General features: G+C 49.8%; 1 protein-coding gene across 7 annotated transcripts in view; it reads right to left on the bottom strand.

Moving 5' to 3' along the window:
• Positions 1 to 16,126: 16,126 nt before the first annotated feature.
• GOLGA4 (golgin A4) overlaps positions 16,127 to 24,763 on the bottom strand; it is a 126,134-nt gene continuing 117,497 nt past the window's right edge. For 4 of the 7 annotated variants that reach the window (XM_051858951.3, XM_089331341.1, XM_051858947.3 and 1 more), the window contains 3 exons: positions 21,979 to 22,065; positions 19,668 to 19,730; positions 16,127 to 16,798 (listed from right to left, as the gene is read on the bottom strand). In XM_051858951.3, the coding sequence (XP_051714911.3) occupies positions 19,701 to 19,730; positions 21,979 to 22,065 (117 nt within the window). In that variant the 3' untranslated portion in view covers positions 16,127 to 16,798; positions 19,668 to 19,700. Of the gene's footprint in view, positions 17,629 to 17,701; positions 19,731 to 21,978; positions 22,066 to 24,763 lie in introns of all 7 variants that reach the window. The other 3 variants (XM_089331340.1, XM_051858948.3, XR_016232945.1) reach the window with 2 other exon arrangements.

The raw sequence follows: 24,763 nt of genomic DNA, 5'->3' as shown, positions 1-24,763 counted from the left end.
GGAGGAACGACACTAGACCCGGCGCTGTTCTTTTGTCTGCTCGGCCCTTCCCGGGTTTGCTGCTGGTCCTTCCCGGGTTGGCTGCCGATCCCTCCACCTCCGTGGAGGGGCGGCTCCCCCTGCCACTTTCCCCACTTCCGCGGGGGAGCGGCACACTGCTGGCCGGCTCTCTCGGGGGCTGCTCAGATGTTATCCGGATGTTCCTGGTGCATGTTGTCTCTCTCCTCCTTTATAGTCCTCTTCCACCAATCCCAACTCTGCTACCCACACGCCGAGTACGCTGCTCTCCTCCAATCAGGAGCAGGTCCTACAGTTTATTGGTTGAACTGGAGGCAGCTGTGTAGAAGTTGTTTACTCCTCTCCCAGCGCCATATTGTGGGAGAGCAGATGAACAGAATAAGTCTTAATTCCAGTAACTTAGTCTAGTCCGAGTTGCTCCCCACAGGGAGATCTCTCGTCACCCCTTTCAAATAAACAAATAATTGTAAGGAGATAGTGAATAATTAGGAAAGAGGGACACGTGTATCCGTGACCAGAACAGGGTCATAGCTGGGCTTCCTTCCCCCTGGGAGCAGTCAGACTACACACACGATCACAAGCTTCCTCCTAACGCAGTCTTCCCAGGAAGGGAGATGGGAGCTGCCAGGAGAGGATGCAGAGCAGGGCACAGGGCCTGGCCCGAGGTGACCCCTCTCACACCGGAACAGGAGGGGCGGCACCCGCGGGTGCACGCGGAGCGGAGTGGGGGGAGCTGGGGGTGGGAAGGGGAGGAGGTGTGAGATTTCAGAGTGGAAGAGAGAACCCGAGAGTGCTTCCGACTCACGGAGGACAGGATTACCAGAGAAGCTTTGGTGCAAAGCTTTTTTTTTTTTTTTTTTTTTTTGACAGGCAGAGTGGACAGTGAGAGAGAGAGAGAGAGAGAAAGGTCTTCCTTTGCCGTTGGTTCACCCTCCAATGGCTGCCACGGCCGGCTCACCGCGCTGATCCGGTGGCAGGAGCCAGGAGCCAGGTGCTCCTCCTGGTCTCCCATGGGATGCAGGGCCCAAGCACCCGGGCCATCCTCCACTGCACTCCCTGGCCACAGCAGAGAGCTGGCCTGGAAGAGGGGCAACCGGGACAGAATCCGGCGCCCCGACCGGGACTAGAACCCGGTGTGCCGGCGCCGCTAGGCGGAGGATTAGCCTAGTGAGCCGCGGCGCCGGCCCTGGTGCAAAGCATTTTGAAATCTCTGCATATGAGGAGTCTTCAAAAACTTCAACATCCCCCCAACCCCCCCAAAAAAAAGTGTGTTCTAACAAAACTAGATGTTGGCTTGAAACGTCTTTGCCCCAGAAGACTTGGCCGTTAGTTCCTCTGTCCCACGAGCGCTGTGAGGACTCTGGATTCTCAGGAGTGCCCGTCTGAACTCCTGGGTGATGTAAGCTTGTAGACGCGCCACTCCCGTCTCCCGAAGCCACTCCCCGTGGGAACTTCAGAATCCGCCAGAACACAGAGCTCGTGAGCAGCCCCCGCCCCTGCCGCAGCCCCTGCCCCAGCCCCTGCCCCAGTCCCTGGCTGGGCCAGCGGGGGCGTTGGGGGCTGGGGGCGGGGACAGGGCCCTGGTTGCTCCAGCTCCTCCCGCCCTCCTCGCAGGCCCTCCCTTCCGGCCCCCCGTTCCATGTCACGGCTCAGGGGCACGTGAACTCGTGCACTTGTCGTGAAGCTAATTGAGACACGCCAGCCGGACCATGTGCTGCTGGAGAGTAGAACTCGGCTGCTTTGGTGCACACACAGGCTGACGTGGGCTTTTCCGGGTGTTCCTGTGTGAAGGGACTTGGGAATGTTAGTAAGACTGTGAACCACGAAAGGGGGAATAAAAAGACATGGGTGGGGGAGATTGCTGATAGTGATAACTTACAGGACCAGTGAATTAGAACAGCTCGTGGTGGGCCGGCACTGTACTATAGCCAGTAAAGCGGCTGCCTGCAGTGCCAGCATCCTGTATGGGCGCCGGTTCGAGTCCCGGCTGCTCCACTTCTGACCCAGGTCTCTGCTACAGCCTGGGAAGGCCATTACCAGGGAGCTGGGATGCTGGTGGCAATGCAGGTGGTAGCTTTACCCGCTACGCCACAGCGCCAGCCCGAGGATATTCTTATAAAAACATTAGTTTGCTGATTTGTATTCGGGTCTCCTTAGAGAAAAAGCAGGAGGCGTGGAGAGCCGGCTGGTAACCAGGATTGTGCAGGAGCACATGCTGTGCACTAGTGTGCAGAGAAGGCTGAGGGGTCCCGACAGCCTCCAGGAGCCGAGACCTGGGAGCCAGACAACCCTGGATTCGAGTCCCGGCCCACTCGCCGGCTGTGTGATGCTTAGCAAGCCACTCCGCTCCTCTGATTCTTCACTCATTTTCTTTTCTTTTTTTTTTTTTTTTTTTGACAGGCAGAGTGGACAGTGAGAGAGAGAGACAGAGAGAAAGGTCTTCCTTTTGCCGTTGGTTCACCCTCCAATGGCCGCCGCGGCCGGCGCGCTGCGGCCGGCGCACCACGCTGATCCGATGGCAGGAGCCAGGTACTTATCCTGGTCTCCCATGGGGTGCAGGGCCCAAGCACCTGGGCCATCCTCCACTGCACTCCCTGGCCACAGCAGAGAGCTGGCCTGGAAGAGGGGCAACCGGGACAGAATCCAGCGCCCCGACCGGGACTAGAACCCGGTGTGCCGGCGCCGCAAGGTGGAGGATTAGCCTAGTGAGCCGCGGCGCCGGCCTTCACTCATTTTCAAAGAATTACCACGAGTCTCCGAGGAGAGTGGGCCAGACGGAGCGAGACGCGGATTAAAGTGTGCGAAGAGCCGGCTGCTCACTGACGCCCTGGGTCCCGCGCAGTGATCAGGACGCCCGAGCCCTCAGCTGTGAGGCGGGGGCCAGCGCGGGGGCCAGCGCGGGGTCGGCCCAGCCGCGCGCATCTCAAATGCCGGCTACTGCCGCTCCGCGCGCACGAGGTGCGCAAGCCGAAGGGGCTCCGTGGAGAAAGGACGCTGTGACCACTGACGTCCACGGGCAAAGGGGTGGAGCTGGGCCCCTTGCCCCACGCCAGCTACAAAACTCTAAGACAAACAAGCAGATCTCTACACCTGTGGATTAGGCAACGGTTTCCTGGATATGACAGCGAGGCAGAAGGGACAAAAGAAAGAGAGATAAATTGAATTTCACCAAAATTACAAAGGGCCAGCACTGTGACATGGCAGCTAAGCTCTGCCTGTGACGCTGGCGTCCCCTGCGGGCTCTGGCTGGAGCCCCGGCTGCTCCACGTCTGACCCAGCTCCCTGCTGATGCGCCTCGGAAGGCCAGTGTTTGGGCCTCTGTCACCTGTGGGAGACCTGGACTGAGCTCCAAGTTCCTGGCTTAGGCCTGACCCAGCCCTGGTTGTTGTGGCCATTTGGGGAGTGGACCAGCTAATAGAACACGTCTCTCTCTCTCTCTTTCTCTCTCTCTCTCTCTCTCTCAACCTTTCAAACAAAAATCTAACCAGTTCCTCTATGACAAGTTCTAAAAAGAATCACCAGGCACACTTGAGGACAATGCCCTGTGATGAGTTATGTGCAGAGAACCAACAAAGATCAGGGTTTGTTTCTCTCTGGCATTTACCTTCAGTGGTGAGTTCAGAATCACTCGACAGAAGGCATTTTGGCTCCTGACCCTCAGAGCCACCCCACCGCGCACCCCCGGGGAGGCCTCTTCCCCCGAAGCCCCCAGGGCTGCTTGCTGAAGGAGACCCTGGGTCTGAACCTCTTGGATCTGCAGGGCAGGGGTGCCTCTGCCTCCCCTCTGCTAGGGATCTGCCCTTTGGAGGTGGGGCCCCCAGCTGGCCAGAGGCCTTCCCCGCCTGCACTGGCGCCATGGCAGCCCCCTCCTGACCACTGGTTGGACCCAGGAATAACTGAGCTCATTTTACAGAAGCACAGTCCAGGCCAAGAACAATAGGGAAACACAGAACCCAGAACCGGAGGGCACGTCCAGGGTTGAGAGAGAGCAGAAACCAACTTGAATTTGGTGCTGAGGTTCCCAGTGGCCAAGGTGAAGAGAGAAACATGTTACATAAAACAGCTCTTATTGTCCAAGAGGAGGAAACATACTAAAACATCCCCCTGGTGCCCGCCTATAAAATAAACTGCTCACAAATGGGCGTGTCTCGTAAGACTGGTGAAGAACACAGGAACACAGTCACTGGCAACCTGAGGCTGTTTCCTATCAAGGCCTTTGAGGAGAACCCAAGGCAGAGCCAGCAACACAGCTGGGCAAGGGCTCGCCTGCACAGACACCTGGAGAAAAGCTGCTTTCTTTCTTGAGAGAGATTTTCTTTTATTTATTTGAAAGGCAGAGTGACAGAGAAAGAGGGAGAGACACACACACACAGGTCTGTTTGTCCACTCCCCAAATGGCCAGGCTGAAGCCAGGAGCCTGGAACTCCCTCCAGGTCTCCCACGTGGGTGCAGGGTTCAAGTTCCCAGGCCACCTTCCGGGGCTTGCCAGGCGCATCAGCAGGGAGCTGGATCGGAAGTGGAGCAGCCGGGATTGGAACTGGCACTCACATCGGATGCCAGCGTCACAGGCTGTGGGTCAAGCCAGTGTGCCACAGTGCGGGCCCTGAGAAAAACTTCTTCAAGTGTTTTGTTTTGTTTTTTGATGGCAGAATCTTTTTTCAAACAAAGTCTCATGCCGAACACTAATATGCAAAACAAACAGGCTGGCACTGTGGCACAGTAGGTTAATCCTCCGCCTGTGGCACCAGCATCCCGTAAGGGCGCCTGTTCGAGTCCCTGTCGCTCCCCCTCTTCGTGGAGGAACGACACTAAACCCTGCCTAGGCTTCATATCCGAGTCACGGCACCATTATGTCGCTCCCCCTCTTCGTGGAGGAACGACACAGGACCCTGCGCTGTTCTTTCGTCTGCTCGGCCCTCCCCGGGTTTTCTGCTGGTTCTTCCCGGGTTGCCTACTATCCCTTCCACCTCCGTGGAAGGGCAGTTCCCCCTGGCCACATTCCCCACTTCCGCAGGGGAGCGGCACACCGCCGGCCGGCTTTCTCGGGGGCTGCACGGGTGTTCCTTCAGCTAGATGTTCCCCTTAGATGTTCCTGGTGCATGCCGTCTCTCTCCTCCTTTATAGTCCTCCTCCGCCAATCCTAACTCGGCTGCCCACACGCCGAGTACGCTGCTCTCCAATCAGGAGCAAGTCCTACAGTTTATTGGTTGAACTGGAGGCAGCTGTGCGGAAGCTGTTTACTTCTCTCCCAGCGCCATATTGTGGGAGAGCAGATGCATAGAATAAGTCTTAATTCCAGTAACTCAGTCTAGTCCGGTTGCTCCCCACAGATCCCCCTTTCTTTTTATTTTTTGGCGTTGATACGCACCTGTCTTCAGTGCCCCGCAGCACACACTCTGCTCTACTTGCTAGAGTTGCCACAGGCTCTTACAAGTCCTATCAATCAGGCAAACCGAATCCGGGTCCTCTCTTCGCCATGTTGTGAGGAGGTTTTTAGGCGCTGATGCGTGCCTGTGTTCGGTGCCCTGCAGCGCATGCTCTGGTCGAGCCTGCAGGGGCTTACAAGCCCTATCAGGCAAACCGAATCCAAGCCTTCTCATTGCCTTATTGTGGGGGAGACTTATTAGTGTTGGTTCGTGCCTATCTTCGGTGACCTGCAGCTCATACTCTGGTCGAGCTTCTTGCTGGTGCTTACCGCCTTAATCAGGCAGACCGAATCCAAGCCTCCTAATTGTTGTATTGTGGGGAAGCCTTACTGATGTTAATTCGTGCCTGTCTTCGGTGACCTGCGGCGCATAAGCTGCTAGCCGCCGCAGGTGCTCATCGCCTCACTTAATCAGGCAGACCGAATCCAAGCTTTCTCGTTGCCATGCTGTGGGGAGGCCTTACTTCTCTATTTCTCTATCTCCGGGCATTCCTATTTCTCCCATTTTACTTCTATCTTCCAGCATTCCTATTTCTCTCATCTTACTTCTAAACTTCTGTTTCTCTTATCCCCGCGGCTTTCCGGCACCTCGCCCCGCCGGCGGGTTCCCGGCTCTGAGCCGCTTCAGCCCGCGCCTCTCATCTGCGCGGCTCGGCTTTGCGCGCGCACACTCCGCGGTCTCGCACTTAACCCTTTCGCGTCTGAACCACGGCCTCGCGCCAGCCCCGTTCCCTATCTACTTGTGCCCCGCACGCTCTCTCTGCGCACGGCAGCCTCCGCGAGTCACACAGCGTAGCTTACGTGTCCGCCACTAGCATTCAATCTAAGTTCCCCGGGCTAGCCTGACGAATTCAACCCAGCATACGTCTCCGCCCCACGATCTGGCTACCCGTCCTTTGCTCCCCGGGCTAATCAGACGGATCCCAATCTGGCTTACGTTTCAGCTTCTGGTTTCAACTTTTCGCCCCCCATTCCCGGGCTAACTTGAGAACCCCAAAGTGGCTTCCGTTTCCGCCTTGGCCTGCCCCCCGCGGCTTCAATTTCCCTAACACTTTTCTCTACCCGGTATGTTTCCCCAAGCTTTCCTCCAACAATACTCCTCCCTCATTTCTCCTGGCCTCTCCCCACAGTCCGCGTCCGAGTCTGTTTGTTCTAGCTTTCACTTTCGCTTTCGACCTTAGAGATTTCTCCCAGCTTCCCCCCGTAGTCCGTAGTCCGTATCTGAGTCTATGCCTAGGCTTTCAATAGCTTCTTCCGGCACCCTTTTCGTCCGGCTTTTCCCTAGGCTGTTTGCTAGTCTCTCTCTCCGATATTTTTCCCACTTCTTCCCGTTTCTTCCCTCCTAAGTTTCCTATCCGTCCTAGGTTTCCCATCCGTCCTAGGTTTTCTATCCGAGCTAGGTTTCCTATCCGAGTCACGGCACCATTATGTCGCTCCCCCTCTTCGTGGAGGAACGACACCAAGCCCTGCCTAGGCTTCATATCCGAGTCACGGCACCATTATGTCGCTCCCCCTCTTCGTGGAGGAACGACACAGGACCCTGCGCTGTTCTTTTGTCTGCTCGGCCCTCCCCGGGTTTTCTGCTGGTTCTTCCCGGGTTGCCTACTATCCCTTCCACCTCCGTGGAAGGGCAGTTCCCCCTGGCCACATTCCCCACTTCCGCAGGGGAGCGGCACACCGCCGGCCGGCTTTCTCGGGGGCTGCACGGGTGTTCCTTCAGCTAGATGTTCCCCTTAGATGTTCCTGGTGCATGCCGTCTCTCTCCTCCTTTATAGTCCTCCTCCGCCAATCCTAACTCGGCTGCCCACACGCCGAGTACGCTGCTCTCCAATCAGGAGCAAGTCCTACAGTTTATTGGTTGAACTGGAGGCAGCTGTGCGGAAGCTGTTTACTTCTCTCCCAGCGCCATATTGTGGGAGAGCAGATGCATAGAATAAGTCTTAATTCCAGTAACTCAGTCTAGTCCGGTTGCTCCCCACAAGTCCCAGCTGCTCCTCTTCTGATCCCGCTCTCTGCTATGGAGTGGGAAAGCAGTGGAAGATGGCCCAAGTCCTTGGGCCCCTGCATCCAAAGAAGCCCCTGGCTCCTGGCCCAGCTCTGGCTGTTGCGGCCATTTGGGGAGTGAACCAGCAGATGGAAGACCTTTCTCTCTCTCCCTCTCACTGTCTGTAACTCTGTCAAATAAATAAATAAATAAAATCCTAAAAAAAAAAAAAAAAAAAAAAAAAGGCTGGGCACTATGGCATAGCAAGCAGGTAAAGCCGCCACCTGCAGTGCTGCCATCCCATATGGGCGCCGGTTCGAGTCCCCGCTGCTCCACTTCTAATCCAGCTCTCTGCTTTGGCCTGGGAAAGCAGTGGAAGATGGCCCAAGTGTTTATGCCCGTGCACCTGTGTGGGAGACCCAGAAGAAGCTCCTGGCTTTGGATCAACGCACCTCCAGCCGTTGCGGCCGCCTGGGGAGTGAACCAGCGGATGGAAGACCTCTCTCTCTGTCTCTGCCTGAGCTAAACTGTGGCTTGTTTCAGCCCTAGGGGATTCTGGGTGGCTTTAGATGCAGCACTTACTGTGGGGACAGACAGCTGAGACCGGAGTCTGTACAGGAAGCAAGCCGACCGCATCCCTGCAGGTGTTCTGGGACAACCGGTGACCGACTGCTCCTTCCTTCCTTCCCTCCGCATCACCCCAGCCAGAGGTCTGCCCAAGACCTGCAGAGCTCAGCCTCACACGGTGCCTGCAGGAGGGCAGCACATGGCGGGGGGAGAACCCCTCTGTCTGGGGGGCTGGAGAGAAAGGAAAGGGAACCTCGCAGCTGGCAGGCGGCCCCTCTCTTCACCTCTTTGTGAGTCCTCCCCTTGCCTACTTTCTGGCAGTGTGCAGGCACCTGTTTGGGCGCAGGCTAGTCTCTCGGCGAGGTCTTCCTGACCTTGGCAGGGGTTGGCGCCCATCATCAATATTTTGCTGTTTCTGGGGCCGACTCAAAGAGTGCCTGGCTTCAGTTGCGTTCATCTCAGATTTTACCCAGCACTCCTGCCTCTTAATGGCTCATCTTTTCAGTCTCAAGAGGCTGGGAAGAGCCAGCTGTTACTGCGCTTGTACGTATGTCAGCCCCTCTCACCACTCCAAGCGTCTCGGTTCCAGCTACAACTGCTCTCAGAGGTAGATGCTATTATTTTTTCCATTTTTATAGGCGAGAGAAAATGGCCCAGCCAGGGCTGGATGCCTGGCAGAGCGGCCGTCTTAGTGCATTTCCTGCTGCTGTAACGGAATGTACTACAGACTGGGTCGCCTTAAAGACGGGGAGGTGAAGATCAGGCTGCCAGCATCTGATGCAGATTCTGTTGCATCCTCAACCGGTGGAAGGCGAGGGCAGGAGACAGCCCACAGCAGAGCCGTGGGCACGCTGCACCACCACACAGCGCTCACCCAAGCCTGAGAGCGGAGGCCTCCTGACCCCAGCACCTCTCCCCCAGCTCATCTCCCAGCACCGTTGCACTGGGGATCAAGTTTCCAGTGCAGGACTTTCAGACCACAGCACTGTCTCCAAGCCCGCACTCTTAGGGGAGTTTGCCATGCTACCACCCCCGCCCCGCAAGAAATGTGGAAAAATAATCTCTCGGGACAGATTCTTTTCTGGACCTTGGCTACTCTCCAAACCCAAACGAGCTCAATGTCCAAAGGAAGGCCCACCTAGGAAAGCAATTTAGGCAGGTAGCTAGGACCAAACTGATCAGATTTGTGAACTGGAGACCACATCTTCACACCACGCTCATGTCCCTACCTGACCCCACCTGGACACCCACCTGCCACTCAGACCGCGTGACCACTCTCCTCTGGAAGTAAATGAAAGTCCTGGAACACAGCGGGTCCCCCCTGGTTGCCCCCTGCCTCCGGGTGCACGGCCTCCACCCCGCCTCTCTCTCCTGCCTGCACGCTTGCTCCACGTTAGCTTCTAGGCTTCTTTCTCCGGACTAAAGCCCTCACTCTCCTGTGCATTTTTCTCACTGAATAAAATGCTTAAAAACGTACTGCGTCGCCTGGTCTGTTTGAGCCGATACTCAGTATTCTTCTCTGAATAGATGGCAAGAACCCACAGGATTATTAATCATAAAATTATTACTAAAGCTAGATTATACCAAAAGCAGGGATTTGAAGCCTACAGCTAGGGCTTCCACCAGCCGACTCATTTCACTGGCACGTTCTCCTACCCTGCCGAGGCAGTCCCACTAAAGCAGAAGGCGTGAATTAGACTCAGTCTCATGATATCCAAAATGTCCAGGTTTCAACCGAAAGTCACTAGACATACCGAGAACCAGGAATATCTCAACTTGAGGGGACAGAGACATTAGAATTCTGACAAAGGTGTCAATGAGTAATTACAAGCACACTTGAACCAACCAAAGAATAAGTCAAACTAAAGTCTCAGTAAAGAAACAGAAGATGTAGGGGCCAGCGCTGTGGTGCAGTGGGTTAACGCCCTGGCCTGAAGTGCCCACATCCCATATGGGCACCAGTTTGAGACCCCGCTGCTCCACTTCCCATCCAGCTCCCTGCTGTGGCCTGGGAAAGCAGTAGAAGATGGCCTAAGTCCTTGGGCCCCTGCACCCACGTGGGAGACTGGGAAGAAGCTCCTGGCTCCTGGCTTCGGATCAGCGCAGCTCCGGCTGTTGCAGCCAACTGGGGAGTGAACCAGCAGATGGAAGACCCCTCTCCCTCTCTCTGCCTCTCCTCTCTGTGTAACTCTTTGAAATAAATAAATAAATAAATCTTAAAAAAAAAAAAAGAAGATGTAAAGACCCAAGTGGGCATTTTAGAACTGAAGAATATAATAACTGGAATTGAAAACTCAGTGAATAGGTTCCATGGCAGAAGGGGGCAGGGAGACAAGTCAGTGAATCTGAATGAAGAACAAAAGGAATCACCCATTCTGGAAAACAAAGAGGACAAAGGCCAAGAAAGTCCAGTGCCGTGGCTCACTAGGCTAATCCTCTGCCTGCGGCACCGGCACACCGGGTTCTAGTCCCAGTCGGGGCGCCGGATTCTGTCCTGGTTGCCCCTCTTCCAGGCCAGCTCTCTGCTGTGGCCAGGGAGTGCAGTGGAGGATGGCCCAAGTGCTTGGGCCCTGCACCCCATGGGAGACCAGGAGAAGCACCTGGCTCCTGCCATCGGATCACCGCGGTGCGCCGGCCGCAGCAGCCATTGGAGGGTGAACCAATGGCAAAGGAAGACCTTTCTCTCTGTCTCTCTCTGCCCACTCTGCCTGTCAAAAAAAAAAAAAAAAGGCCAAGAAAGAAATGAACAGAGCCCCAGGGGCTTGTAGGACTGACCACAACAGAAGCTCTAACAGTGTTCCACTGGCATCTCAGGAGGAAACTGAGTAGGGCCAACCCCAGAACACAAAGGCTGGAAACAAGTTTGGCCAAAGACATAAATCTACAGATTCAAGAAGCCAAGAAAACTGAGCTAAGCCTAAAGAAATCTATACCAAGACACATCACAGCAAAGCTTCTAGAAACTAAAGATACGGGGCGGGCGCTGGGGCGCTGGGGCGCTGGGTTAAGCTGCTGCTTGGGTACCTGCACGCCGTACTGGACAGCTGCGGACCCTGCTTCCTGCTCATGCATCCTGGGGGGCAGCAGACCACGGTCCCTGCCACCCACACGAAGACTCACCTAGAATCCTGGCTTCCGGCTTCGGCCTGACCTGGCCCAGGCTGTTCTAGGCATTTGGGAGTGAATCAGCAGATGGAAGATCTCTCCCTCCCTCTCTGCTTTTCAAGTAGACAGAAGTTAAAACATAGACAACCACATTATCCCGCACCTTGGTTGGTTTGTTTTGGGTTTTCGTGTGCTTGGCACAGTGTATTAGTTTTCTCTGGGTGATGCTACAGTAACAACTGATGCTTGGATCTCCGTGGCTTACAATAATCATCTGTTCACTTTTCACTCTTTACATGTCTGCTTCCTATGTCTTCGTTCTTCCAGGGCCCAGGCTGACGGAGCAGCTCATATCTTGGTCTAATGGCAGAGATAAGTGTGATGGCTGAATAGGCAAGGGATCTTACAACTACTGCCTAGCTGTGGCATAGGTCATGTCCACTCAAAACTCACGGGCCAAAGTCACAAAGCCAGAGCTGGCATTAGTTGGAAGTGGACTCTGCCTGCCCTCAAAAAATCAGAGAACGAAGTGTGCACTGCAAAACCCACACACAGGCAGCACAGAGGGGAACAGCGACCCCATCACCACAGTCTGCACACTGCGTGGTTAATAACCACTTCCTCCCCGTCTGGCCCCAAAATAAACTTCTCCCCTCCCCCAAGACACCCCCAAAGGCTCATCCAATGCCTACATCAGACATCATCTACAGGAGATCTCAATTCAGCTTCTACTGGGAACATGAATTAAAAAGACAGATGGCCTTACCCACGCCCAGCGTACAGTGGTGAAAGAAAACAGGCAAGACAGGGAAACTCACCATCCCACCTCCCCAGCCCTTCCCCCGACCACCCCATTACCAGCAAAGTAGAAGGCTGCTTCACCAGGGTGCGGGCCAACCAAGGGCTCCTCTCCAGCGGAGTGAGCGGTGAGAAACCAAGAAATAAAACCGTATCTGCATTTTAGATTGTGAAGAGAAAAATCTTAGAATACAACTTTTTAAAAAAGATTGAATTATGGCCAGCGCTGTGGCTCAATAGGCTAATCCTCTGCCTGCAGCGCCGGCACCCCAGGTTCTAGTCCCGGTCAGGGCGCCGGATTCTGTCCCAGTTGCTCCTCTTCCAGTCCAGCTCTCTGCTATGGCCCAGGTCCTTGAGCCCTGCACCTGCATGGGAGACCAGGAGAAGCACCTGGCTCCTGCCTTCGGATCAGCGCGGTGCGCCGGCCGCAGTGTGCTGGCCGTGGCGGCCATTGGAGGGTGAACCAACGGCAAAAGGAAGACCTTCCTCTCTCTCTCTTACTGTCCACTCTGCCTGTCAAAAAATAAAAAAATAAGACAAAATAAAAAGATTGAATTATTAGAAAGGCAGAGAGGGAGGGACACAGACAGAAAGATCTTCCATCTGCTGGTTCACTCCCCAGATGACTGCAATGGCCAGCCTAAGCCAGGAGCCTAGAACTCCAGCCACGTCTCCTACATGTGTGCAGGGACCCAAGCCCTTGGCCATCCCCTGCTGCTTTCCCAGGCACATTAGCAGGGAGCGGGACTGGAAGTGGAGCAACCAGGACTTGAACTGGCATAGATACGGGATGCCGGCACTGCTGGCAGCAGGTTAGCCCAACACCAGCACTACTGTTGACTGTCATTCAGACCACGTTCACATCTGGTTTTAATGCTTCCACAGAACACAGCCAAAACCTAACTGAAAAGGATGAAAATTAGGGAGAGGAAACTATTACCAGGCTCAGGGGCCGATGCCACAGCTGCCCTGCCGGCAACCCTCCCACGCCCCAGCTCCCCGTGCCAGGGACTCAGGCACTGCAGCTTCCAGACTGGGTGAGGTCCCGTTCCGAGAGGGGACGTTCTAGGAACACACTGACTCAGAAGGCTTGCCCGGCCATCACAGCTGTGGAATGCGCGGAGAAACGGAGCCGGCCGAGCCTGGCACACAGCCCCCTGCAATGAGGCTGCTGGCTTGGCTGCGAGGCTGCTGACGGACAGGGTGGTGCTGCAGGGGTCCTGCAGGTGCCGTCACACCCAGCACAGTGAGAGCACCAGGTACTTCATGAAAGGGACCCCACACAACCCACACGTTCCACGGTAGACAAGTGGGTATAACAGTGGCCGAGCTATAGGACACCATGGTATGCAACTGAGGACGGTTTCAAAGAAACCTGGGTGACCCTCATTAACGGGGCACACATGCACACACACAGCCTGCCCTCCCATCTTCTCACATGCCGGGAAAAGGCTCCAGAGCAGTAACGACGACTTCTTGGAGGACTGCTTTTGTTTTTTTAAATGCACTAACTACATTGCTAAAATTTTAAATGTCGACATTTAGTCTACAATGAGCTTAGCTTTCTTTCAGAGTCAGGGAAAATTTATTTTTGGCTGTTTTTCAGAGATAAAAATAACATTCAGCAGAATGGTCTCAGAGAGCAGCCTTGCGGCCACTGCTGAGCCACAGCCCACCCTGGGGCCCCAGCAAGGCGGGGCGCCCTCAGTCTGTGTGACTCCACCGGCATGAGCCTTGTCGACTTTCCAAAGAAAAGAAGGCAGCACTTCCACATCAGAAATTCAGAACCAATGTTCCAATTTTCTAACTTAGGAATGCCTAATGCAATGATCTTTCTTTTTAATTTGAAAGCCAGAGCTGGGGGTGGGGCGGGGAGCTCTTTCATGTGCTAGTTCACTCCCCAGATGGCTGCAATGGTCGGGGCTGGGACAGGACCTTCTCCAGGTCTCCCACGTGGGTGGCAGGGGCTCAAGCACTTGGACCATCTTCGATGTTTTTCTCAGGCCATTAGTAGGGAGCCGGATTGGAAGTGGAGCAGCTGGGACTGGAACTGGCGCCTACGTGGGATGCTGGCATTGCGCGGCAGCTTTATCCACTACGCCACACAGCCAGTGTCCTAACTCAATTTTTAACAACAGTCAATTTTAAAGTCTTTACAAAAGTCACACGCACCTGACCTGAACAAGGTGACTACACATCCCAGAAACTGCACATCCAGCTTCGGCTACAGTGGAACCGTACAGCATCCAACACCTTGCAAACCCAACGCCTACTTCCCGGCAGCACGCTCTGCATCAGCCCTTCTGTGCGTTAGCCGCAAGCCCTTGGAGACAGCTTCCGGGATCGGAGCGTTCCCGCCCTCAGCTGAGACAGCGAGGTTGTCAGCAGCTCCAGTCAGAGAGCCAACCGTGAGCCACAGTGCAATCGAGTCCTTCACCTGCTGCCCTGGAAACTCTGGCACCTCCCAGGCCAGGAACACAGCGAAGGAGACCCTTGGGAAAACTTCCAGAATTCGGCCTAACCCCAGCTCTCACCACAATGAGACATGCTTTCACCTTCTCACCACAACAAGTGACAGGGACAATGTCACCTGATTCTCCATCGAGGCGAAATGAGTTTGCGGCACCTTTCTCTGAAGGAAAACTCCTATATACCTGGTCACTGCCTTTTTTTTTTTTTTTTTTTTTTTTTTTAAGATTTATATAATTATTTGAAAAGCAGAGTTACAGACAGGCAGAGGCACAGCGAGAGAGATCATCCATCCACTGGCTCACTCCCCAGATAGCCGCAGTGGCCGGAGCTGGGCTGATCCGAAGCCAGGAGCCAGGAGCTTCTTCCGGGTCTCCCACGTGGGCACAGGGGCCCAAGCACTTGGGCCATCTTCTGCTGCTTTCCCAGGCACATTAGCAGGGAGCTGGATTGGAAGCCGAGCAGCTTGGACTCCAACTGGTGCCTGCATGGGATGCTAGCACTGCAGGCGGTGGCTTTACCCGCTAGGTCACACAGCCGGCCCCTGGGTCATTGCTTTTACATTCCAGTATGTTTCCTTTCTCAGGAGTTGGCAAACTACAGCCAGCCAGCCAAATGCAGCCTGGCAGGTGCCTTTTCAGGTGACGCTGTATTGGAGCACAGCTATGCTCACGCACTTACGTACTGTCTTCGGTGACAGAGCTGAGAGGGTTCAACGCAGACTACATCAAGCTGAACACACTCACCGTGTGGCCTGCACAGAAAGCTTGCTGACCCCTGCTCTTTTGGATGTGCCTGTCTCCACAAGTGAGTGGACCAAGGAGAACTCGTAACGAATGTCCCCCAAGAGTCCACCACTTCCACCCTAGAAAAAGATATAAAAAGGGTGACTACCTATGAACAGACAGAAAAGAGGTCAGGTCTGTTGTCAGACGCCTTTTAGTGGGACAAAGGTTTTCCAACTTAAGGAAACCAAAGCACCCCCCCCCCAAGAACTGCCCAGTCTCCATCACAGTGTAAGATACACCAGCAAAGCCAGGGTCTCCTCCGAGACCCCGGAGCCAGAGGCACGCAGGGTCTACTCAGCTCTCTAGACACTCCCAGGGCCTGGAGTCTCTCACTACGTTTACAAAGCAGCAAAGTGTGCTCCACGCCGTGCTGGCAGCACCCCAGCGCAGACAACAGAAGGGCTCTTCATTCCCACACTCCTTCTGACGGACTCGGTCAGACTACCTTCCAATGCAAAAAGACTCTCCGATATTCAGCTATCCTACAGACAGGTCTTCACTATATTCACCCAAAAGAAACAGGAATCCTTTAAAAAAATTTTTTTTAAAGATTTATTTATTTATTTGAAAGTCAGAGTGACACAGAGAGAGGAGAGGCAGAGAGAGAGAGAGAGAGAGAGAGAGAGAGAAAGAGAGAGAGAGAGAGAGAAAGGTCTTCCATCCGCTGGTTCACTCCCTAGATGGCCACAATGGTCGGAGCTGCGCCAATCCCAAGCCAGGAGCCAGGAGCTTCTTCCAGGTCTCCTACATTTGTGCAGGGGCCCAAGGACTTGGGCCATCTTCCACTGTTTTCCCAGGCCATACAGCAGAGAGCTGGACAGGAAATGGAGCAGCCGGGTCTCGAACCAGCGCCCATATGGGATGCCAGTGCTTCAGGCCAGGGCGTTAGCCCACTGCACCACAGAGCCGGCCCCTTGGGATCCTTAAAAATTTTAAGATAAATTCCAATTTAGGAAGAAACACAAGAACATGTTATATAGTAAATAAACTTTATTTATCTTTTCCTCTGAGATGACATTGCCAAGTCACAGATTTGCATACAATAGTTAGGTATTGACTATGTACAATTTACAGTAGTATTTTCCTCTGAAAAATATAAGTACAAAAGCTAAGTAAACAATGAGGTACTGCCATCTGGGATTTATCATATGTCATAGCTTAAAGAACTAGTCTTTAGCAAATATTCAAAAAATTAATCTGGGTAAAATAGTCAATTAAATGCTCTGATTCATCAGAAAAAAATCCACTAAGTTTTCACCTCAAAATGTATTGCACAAGTCTTTGGGAGAAAAAAATCACCCTAAAAATAAATAAGGAAGGCAAGCAGTTCAAAAAGAAGGACAAAAAGAATGGAAGAAAGAAACATTAAGTGAGCCCATAAGTCAGGTTAAGTTATTCAAAATATCGTTTTAACAACAAAAAACTCTTCCCAGCAGAAAACTGAAAGAAAAAGCCATCGCGGCGTCTCCATGGTAACATCTATTTTCAAAGCAATCTGTCGTCAGTCTGCGCCAGTGTCCGAGTGCCCTCGGTCTGCTGACCGCACGAGGGCCTTGAACGCCAGCTTCACTCCCAGGAACAGCAGACGCGACGGCCTCGCACGCAGCACTCGCCCGTTCTTCAGGATGAAGGCCGGAGCCAGGACTGGGAAGAGCAAAGAGAGAGGGTAAAGAAGGCGAAGAAACTCTTCAGGTCAACTTTTTGGGGAGATTTGTTTTTCTAGGTTAAAATTATAAACTATGGTCTGGATATTACAGTACAAATAGTTTAAACGCTGAATCTTAACAGGATCTTCTAAAAACTGTTCTTGGAGTGAGTCAAACTGCCCTGTTGTCAGCAATTCTGGACAACAGCATTTTTAAGTAAAACTTGAAACTATCAAGCCATACAAAAACGCAAAGGTAAACGAGATGTAGCTTTTCAGACTGATTTTTAAAGAGGAGAGAGCGCTCCCACCCTTTGCCAGGATGCTGACTTTCCTACATATTGCAATTCTCCCAGCACGATGTATGTGGCAGCAAAAGGCACTTTGATAGCATGAAAAGCTATGCTTCATCTGAATTGACAAACTTAACTTTAAAACTAAACATGCTAAGGGAAAGAAAGCCAAAATCTTAACTTTTTTTTTTTTTTTGGATTTAAATGTTCCAAGCCAGTAGTAAGATCAACTAAGAGGTTTAAAATGCCATAAAAATATATTCCCTAATAAGATTAAGTAATCTGTCACTTAATGTGGGTGATGCACTCTGGGAAACAGGTGATAAATCATTGTGCAGGCATCGCTGACTGTTCGTACACCAAGACTGCGAAGTCACTACGGGATTCGTTTCATGGGATCACACTGTACATGTGGTCTCTCACCAACTGATCAAAACGTTGTTATGCCAAACACGACGTCTCATCCAAAGGGGAGATCTTAAAAGTCTCCTCAATTTGTAAGTGAACAGTATGATCCACTAACTCCTGATATATTCCTAATGGCACATCATTTATAAAACTAGATCAACAATTATGCTGGTCCTGGAAGCCTAAACAGATATAAAAAACCTTCAGTTATATGAGAATTCCTTTGTCAGTTATATTGAAACCTAAGTTTGTGCTGTTGCAGGAAACGATATTCACGAAGGATTCCACAATGCTGCACAGTGTCAATGTCAGGGAAGAGAGAAAGGCTGGGGGCACTTTTCCAGTTTAAAAGAGATTAGAAAAAATAGGAAAACTAAAAGTCATGTGATCTCAGGCTTTAAAAAATTAGATGTCAACATCCCGTGAGTGCCGCTTTGAGTCCCTGCTGCTCCACTTCCTCTCCAGCTTCCCACTAAGGAGCCTGGGAAAGCAACCCAAGTGCCTGGGCTCCTGCCACCCACACGTGAGGCTCCTGGTTTCACTGGGCCTGCCCCAGCCCCAGCTGTTGGGGCCATTTAGGGAAGTGGACCAGTGGATGCAAGAGCTGTCCCTCCCTCTCTGTCTGTAACTCTGCCTTTCAAATAAATAAACTAGATATTTTAGAAAAAAGAATCTAATATATATGTATTATATACTATATAACAAAATTGTGTTACTATTACATTTCTTGGGCTTAACAGCCATATTGTGGGTTTGTAGGAAAATATCCTTGTTTTTCAAAATACATGTGACTTAATGTATTTTTGTAACTGTCCAATGCTTGCAATCACAATGTTTGCTGTAACTGTAAAATGTTATAAAGGGGAAGAGAGGTCACAAGTGAGAGCAAGAGACAAAGTTCGACAAAATGTTAGTAACTGGTAAACCTAGGTTAAGGATATAAAGATGTTCACTGTTCTGTTTTTTCAAATCTTATGTCTGAAATGCTTCAAATTAAAAGCTGAGGAGACACTGAGGCAATCCACAGAAATGCGATACAGCACACATTTCCAGTAATAACCTAACAATAAGCATGGTGTCATAGTTATGGTACTAAAAAAATGTAAAACTTAGACTTAATGGATTACAAAGAGGATTCACACAGTTTTTAGTTTTCACAGACTAATTATCAAAGGAACTACTTACTACAAACATACATTGTACTGCCAGCCATGGTAATGTGGCTGACAGGAACAACAAGATTGTTCTAGATAACCACTGAGGCAAATTAAATGATACATGAGTAGGGTAAATCGGAAGGAGACTCAAATGTAGACATCAATAATTTCTATAGCTCAAAGCTTAAAGGAAACATTTATCTTGGCATTTTAAACCTTAATATTGTTAGCTGAATACTGGCTGAATTACCAATCACAGAGAATCTTTATTTTAATTCTAATCAAGCTAAATAAATTGTGATGCAACTAATGTATGACAATTCTGGCAACATCTGAGGTAAGCATGTACCCTAAATTCTTAGGGGGTGCTAAATGAATGATCATGTAGACTTCTATTAACAGCAAGACGAATCCACGGGGCGGGATGTGGGGGCGCGCAGGGGCCACTGCGTGGAGACTCGTTGGGTGTCCTGCTTCTCTGTTAGTGACACAGGTGTCAAACAGCCGCACTCAGTACAGCAGGCTGGGGAGGGTCACCGTCTGGAGTGATCCCAAGAACTAATACAACTGCATCTGCTTTTACACCAGCCTTACTGGTTTCACTGTTCCAGACTAGATTAGGCTCTACAGCGTTTTAAATTCTGGATTTGTAAAGTGTATCATATCACTCTTACCTAGAAGCGACTTTTCATTTCTGTTTTACAAGCTTAATTAATTTCAAAGACCATTCTTGGGAAGTTGAAAACCAAAAGAAATATAAGATACATCAACTTTGATTCTTGAACAAAATTTCAATTACCCTTCAAAGAAATAAAATTTCCAAACATTCTGAACTCTCACTGGTGGTGGTGCTTATTAACCAATGGAAAAGAATTAACAGAAAATATGCTGACCCATAGCATAATCATGCACTGATTAACGAAAGCAAAAGAATTCCAGCAAAACAGTTAGTGGCATGCAATACACTTGAGTTCTGAGCACAGACAGAAGACACATTATTCTTCACTCACCACATGCTAACTACGCACAGACTGACGCTTCACTCAGAAGATGCCACTGCGCGGTGAAGTAAACTACAAAGCCAGGAAGAAAAAAAGCTTATTGGGTTAGTCTTAAGGCAATAACACACAGATTCCACATGTATGTCAAGATCACAGGGTTAAACAGACTGTACTTATTTTTTTCTCAAATCTCCCCAAACCAAGGGTGCACAGGTAAATAATAAGGAATCTGTAATCCCCTCCCGCTATCGTAGGTAAATATAATTTCTTGTAGTTGAGATTCTACTTACAACTTTCACTTAAAAATATGAACACCATGACAAGTGTCCTTCAGCCTTAAGTAGACACTGACCTGCTAAGCAAGCTAAGGGGTCCTGATCTGCATCATAAAATGATTCCTTATACTTCCATTAAGTACACAATTCAATCTGGTTTACATAATTGCAATTTACCTTGAAAAGTGTTTGGGAAAATGTTGAGACACAGACTAAATGAAAAAAAAAAAATCTACATGCTCAATTCTCAGCCCCCAAACGCATCAATTTTATCACTGAACACTTGTATTATAATTTGACAGGCTATCAGAAATGGTTCCAGGAATGGGGAATCCAGGGTGAAATTTCAATTTAAAGGAACTCAATCTCCAGTATAATTTTCACAGTAGCCAATGGTCTCAAATAGTTTCTATACCCTTTTTAAAGATGGTCATAATCCAAAATCATTCATGTTTTATTTTAAAATGTCAGGACCAAAACCAAAGGTGTAACCAACCTCAGAAGCATCATTTTAATTAGCTTTTACATCTAATGTGCAGTTAGTAAAAAGCAGCAAAATCAACATTTGCAGCAGACACACACAGTGAGGTTAATATCCTACAGGAAAGCATGCAGAGGTCTGCGAAATAGGTACATGGATACTCCCTGTGTCAGTGCTGGGAGCACGGAAGAGCTGAAAGCAAGGAAGTAAACGGCATGAACAAGGCATCACACAATCAGCCATGACACAGAATGAGGCAGATCAGTCTAGTGAGGCGGAATGCTATGAAGGCGGGCCAAGTGGAGACAGCAACTCGTCAGGGCCAGCGCTGTGCTACAGCAGGTGCAGTGCCAGCTGGAGTCCTGGCTGCTCCACTTCCCATCCAGCTCACTGCTAATGCACTTGGGAAAGCCGCAGAAGATGGCCCAAGTCCTTGGGCCCCTGCACCCATGTGGGAGTCTGGGAAGAAGCTGGTGACTCCTGGCTTCAGCTTGGCCCACCCCAGCCATTGAGGCCATTTAGGGAGTCAATCAGTAGAAAGAAGATCCCACTTTCTCTCTCTCTGCCTTTTAAATAAATAAATCTTTTTTTAAAAAAAGCAAATGTCACATATTCTCATTTTAATAAAACAAAAAATCAAGTGCTAAAGGAAGAATGCTAACTCCGTAACTGCAAGCTCTAGGGAAACATGGGGACAGTCCCCAGCCAACAGAGGTGACGTGATGTGTCACAGCTTGCAGGCTGCAGGTGAGGAAGGGCCCCTTTTAGGTGACACGCTTCTGCACTGTTGGCGTGCTATGTTAAGAACATCAGAGTGAACAGCATTTCTGAGATGAGAGAACACGGGGGAGAAGATGTGTGCTTGCTCTCGTGAGGAGGAAGAGAAATGCAGGACTGGGGTCATGAAACAGGTAAAGCAACTGGGGGGAGGGTCAAGGACAAAAAAAGGAAGCAGAAAGTGACGGACACGACAAAAACGTCACAGATGTCAGTCTGTCTGAAGGGGATCTTCTTCCTGAGTTACTGCCTAGGGTGAAAGATGTTAGGCGTGAGGAACTGTGCACAATTTTTCTCATTGTTTAATCACAGCTTACTTCACAGAAAGTGTTTAAATAACAGAGTTTTCTATCCTTTGCAAGATGTGTAAAGCTCAAAAATTATTAAATTCTTGTACCCAGAAATCACCTGAAACAGAATATGGAACTATAATCTGTAAAACACCTAATATCATGATATGATTTGGTTTAAAAAATTATTACACAAAATGCCATGTCAGAACAAATGCCTTCCATCCTTTTTCTAAACAGCCCAAGTTCTAGAAATCCCAATACGGCAGGCATAACCATGTGTCAACCTCAAGTATGCTATCTAAAATACTGTCCTTTCATTAAGGGCACTCATTCACATTTGTCCTTGGTCAAACTTTCTTAATGTAAATGCAGGCAGTAGTACAGAAAAGATTCAAAAAGTTCAGTTTTCTTTTAGCCATTCAGAATTTACAAATGAAAGAATATTAACAGATGACATAGAGCTGTTTCTGTCTCTCACCTTCCCTAAAGCTTACCATTAGCCGAGCATCTTCTCTTTCCAAAATTTTCTGAGTCTGGTCATCAGGGAACTTGAGTACAGTGGTTATAACCTTTGCCATGGTCTACAAGAAAAACGAACAATGATCACCAACAGACAGCGAAGTCTCAACCCCTTCCGACATGTTCTGCTGGTGGGATTCTCAGTGCTCTCAATGGAAGCCACAAACAAAGAAGTATGATGTGAAGGATTTGGTCAAGGAAGGAACAGCCAACACTAGAATTTCAATTTAAAAGAACTCCTCATGCTGTCTGGGCTTACAGTATGTGAAGAAGATGCATTTACAATAGCATGAAGCTGTATAAAGTTCTAATGCTCTTGGCCCTTTGTCTCATTAAGATGAAACATTATTACTCATCCATTTTAAAAGACTTTTTATTGCACAATCTATCAACTGATGTGTTGCCAAAACATACGTTCTAGATAATCAGAATTAGAAAACCCCCAAGTTCAGTTTTAATTTAATCACATCATATATCTCATAAACATGGGCTACTGCATGAACATGAACATGCTTAGTAGGTATTTTCAAGACATGCAGCACATCAGCCTAATAAAAATACAAATTACATTTTAAAGAAACACAAGATGTTTTGTTTGGAAGAAACATGATGAATCAAAACATTACACATGGTGGCTTGCAAAACAAGACCGTAAATTGTGCAGATCTAAACAAAGATACCGTAAGTCAGACTGTCACCCATAAGCTCCTGGCAAAGTCTCCTCAAGGCTGAGACTCCCTATTTTGTATCAAGATGAGATGTTTTGAGGAAGACAGAGAGGAAAGAAGATACCGCTTATGAAATACATTGGATAACAAGTTCGTGCTTACATACAGTCAGGTGCTAGTGCTCTCCTGGGGGTGCAGAGGGTGGGAGGGGCCCAGAAAACTGACTCTACCATTCTCCACTCACAGTTACACAAGCTCTGGTGGGGGGGGGGGGTAGGAGAACGAGGGCTGGGAAGTCAATAAGGAAAAGGAGACAGAATACAGTTAACCAAAAATTTTGGAAACTCACAGTTAGAAAAAAGAGTAATTATTTCCAGGAAGGAAAAGGATTAATGAATTTTTTAAAGTTCCAAGCTTGCACCAGGCCTAGGTAAGACACTTTACATATTTCCAATATGTACTTCAACTAGTAGAGCAACCGATACTAGTTCTCAATCCCAAACCCCACACAGGGCATGATTTAGTGTCAGCCCTCATTCTCCTCTTTATCTTTGCCTCTGCTATTTTCATGATTATATTTTTAAAAAGCATTCAAAATACCATTTAAAGCTACTTAGTTGTTGTAGAATTCCAAAACCCTCAAACTGTATTTAAATTGTATTGCCTAGATGGAACAGTATCTCATGTACTAAAAGTCTAGAAACCAAGTATACATGTGGCATGCAATGGCAAGCAAAATACTTAGTAGTTATTATTCCAGCATTTTCTTTCCGTATATGCCCTGGAGCAACTTCCTGCATCCTCCATAGGAAGTTTATCTTTAGGAAGTACCAAAAATTTTGAATTTAGGGCTTTACAAATATAGGGAACATTGCTCTATCTCAATAGCACATAAACTCAAAGTTCCAAAAAGTCCATTTACATTCACCGTGAAACCACATACACGTGAATGAACAAGCATGGTTTTAACTTTGCTTCGCTGTCTCTCCACATTTCCAGACAGCAGTAAACAGCAATGTCATCAGTGATCCAGAATCTGCATACAGACTGAGAGCTCAGCCCCGGCCTGCAGAAAACACTTCAGTGGAGAAGCACAGGCTCCTGACGCACCCGGGGAAGAAGTCAGACTGCCTGCTCGCCATTCCAGATCCTCAGATACTCCTGGGAAGTAAGGAAAAGCTCAAACCAGCCATCTGCCTTAGAAGGGACCTTTCCCGCCAGTCTTCCTCAATTAACCTCCAGATGAAACACACTTTTTACAGAAAATAAGGATCAACAGCAGTATGGAGCATCCAAACCCAAGAAAAAGAAAGTGCAAGGACAGAAGCAAGGAGAGCCTGTTTAACTGCATACTCCAAGAATCCGTACAACAACTGCGATCTTTAAAAAAGCCACTGGCCTCATAAACCAGAGAACACTGTGCAGAAGCAGATGAAGAAACACAGGTGAGGTGACGCCGAGCCTGCCAGACGAGAAACAACTGCCAATGGTAACTGAAGTGCAGAGGCCACAACACACTCCGGCTCACTGTAAACCGCAGTCTGGTCTCCACTCCAAATTCTTTGTTAATGCACAGAAATCAGGCCAACTGGCTAAAGGCGTGTCTAAACACATCCCTAGTCTTGTCACTCTGCTCAGAAACGTTCCGGGCTGCCTCTCCCCAGTACCTTCAGGTCAAACTCTGAGAACATTCAAGGCCCTCCACACCCTGCACAGCCTGAAGGGGCCACTTCTATCTCACAGGTCCAGTTTCTCAGTTGGACCAGCTGACTTCTCATTCCAGAAACCCACGGTCCATTTCCTGTGGCGGACCTTGTATCTCATCCATCAAAGTCTACCCTTCCCTCCTAGAGCCCAGCTTATACAGCACCTCGCCCACATGAACACGCGGGCTCAGTTCCTCACATACTGCTCTTGCACTCTGTCTCACAGGGTGATCTGAGAACAGCTCCACTTTCTTTCAATATGGACGACTCCTTAAAGTCAGGGATGGCGACACTCTCGTCTTACTAACCATCATGATGATAAATAAAGGGTACTGTGGGTAAGTGCTAATAAATGGGCAGTAAGTTAAACTGAGTACCTGCTGCCA

This window comes from Oryctolagus cuniculus, chromosome 4 (genome assembly GCF_051225735.1).
Source record: "Oryctolagus cuniculus isolate XC-2025 breed Fujian yellow rabbit chromosome 4, ASM5122573v1, whole genome shotgun sequence".
NCBI classification, from domain to species: Eukaryota; Metazoa; Chordata; class Mammalia; order Lagomorpha; family Leporidae; genus Oryctolagus; species Oryctolagus cuniculus.
Note: the sequence above shows the minus strand (reverse complement) of the source record. Positions and strands in the feature narration are given on the sequence as shown.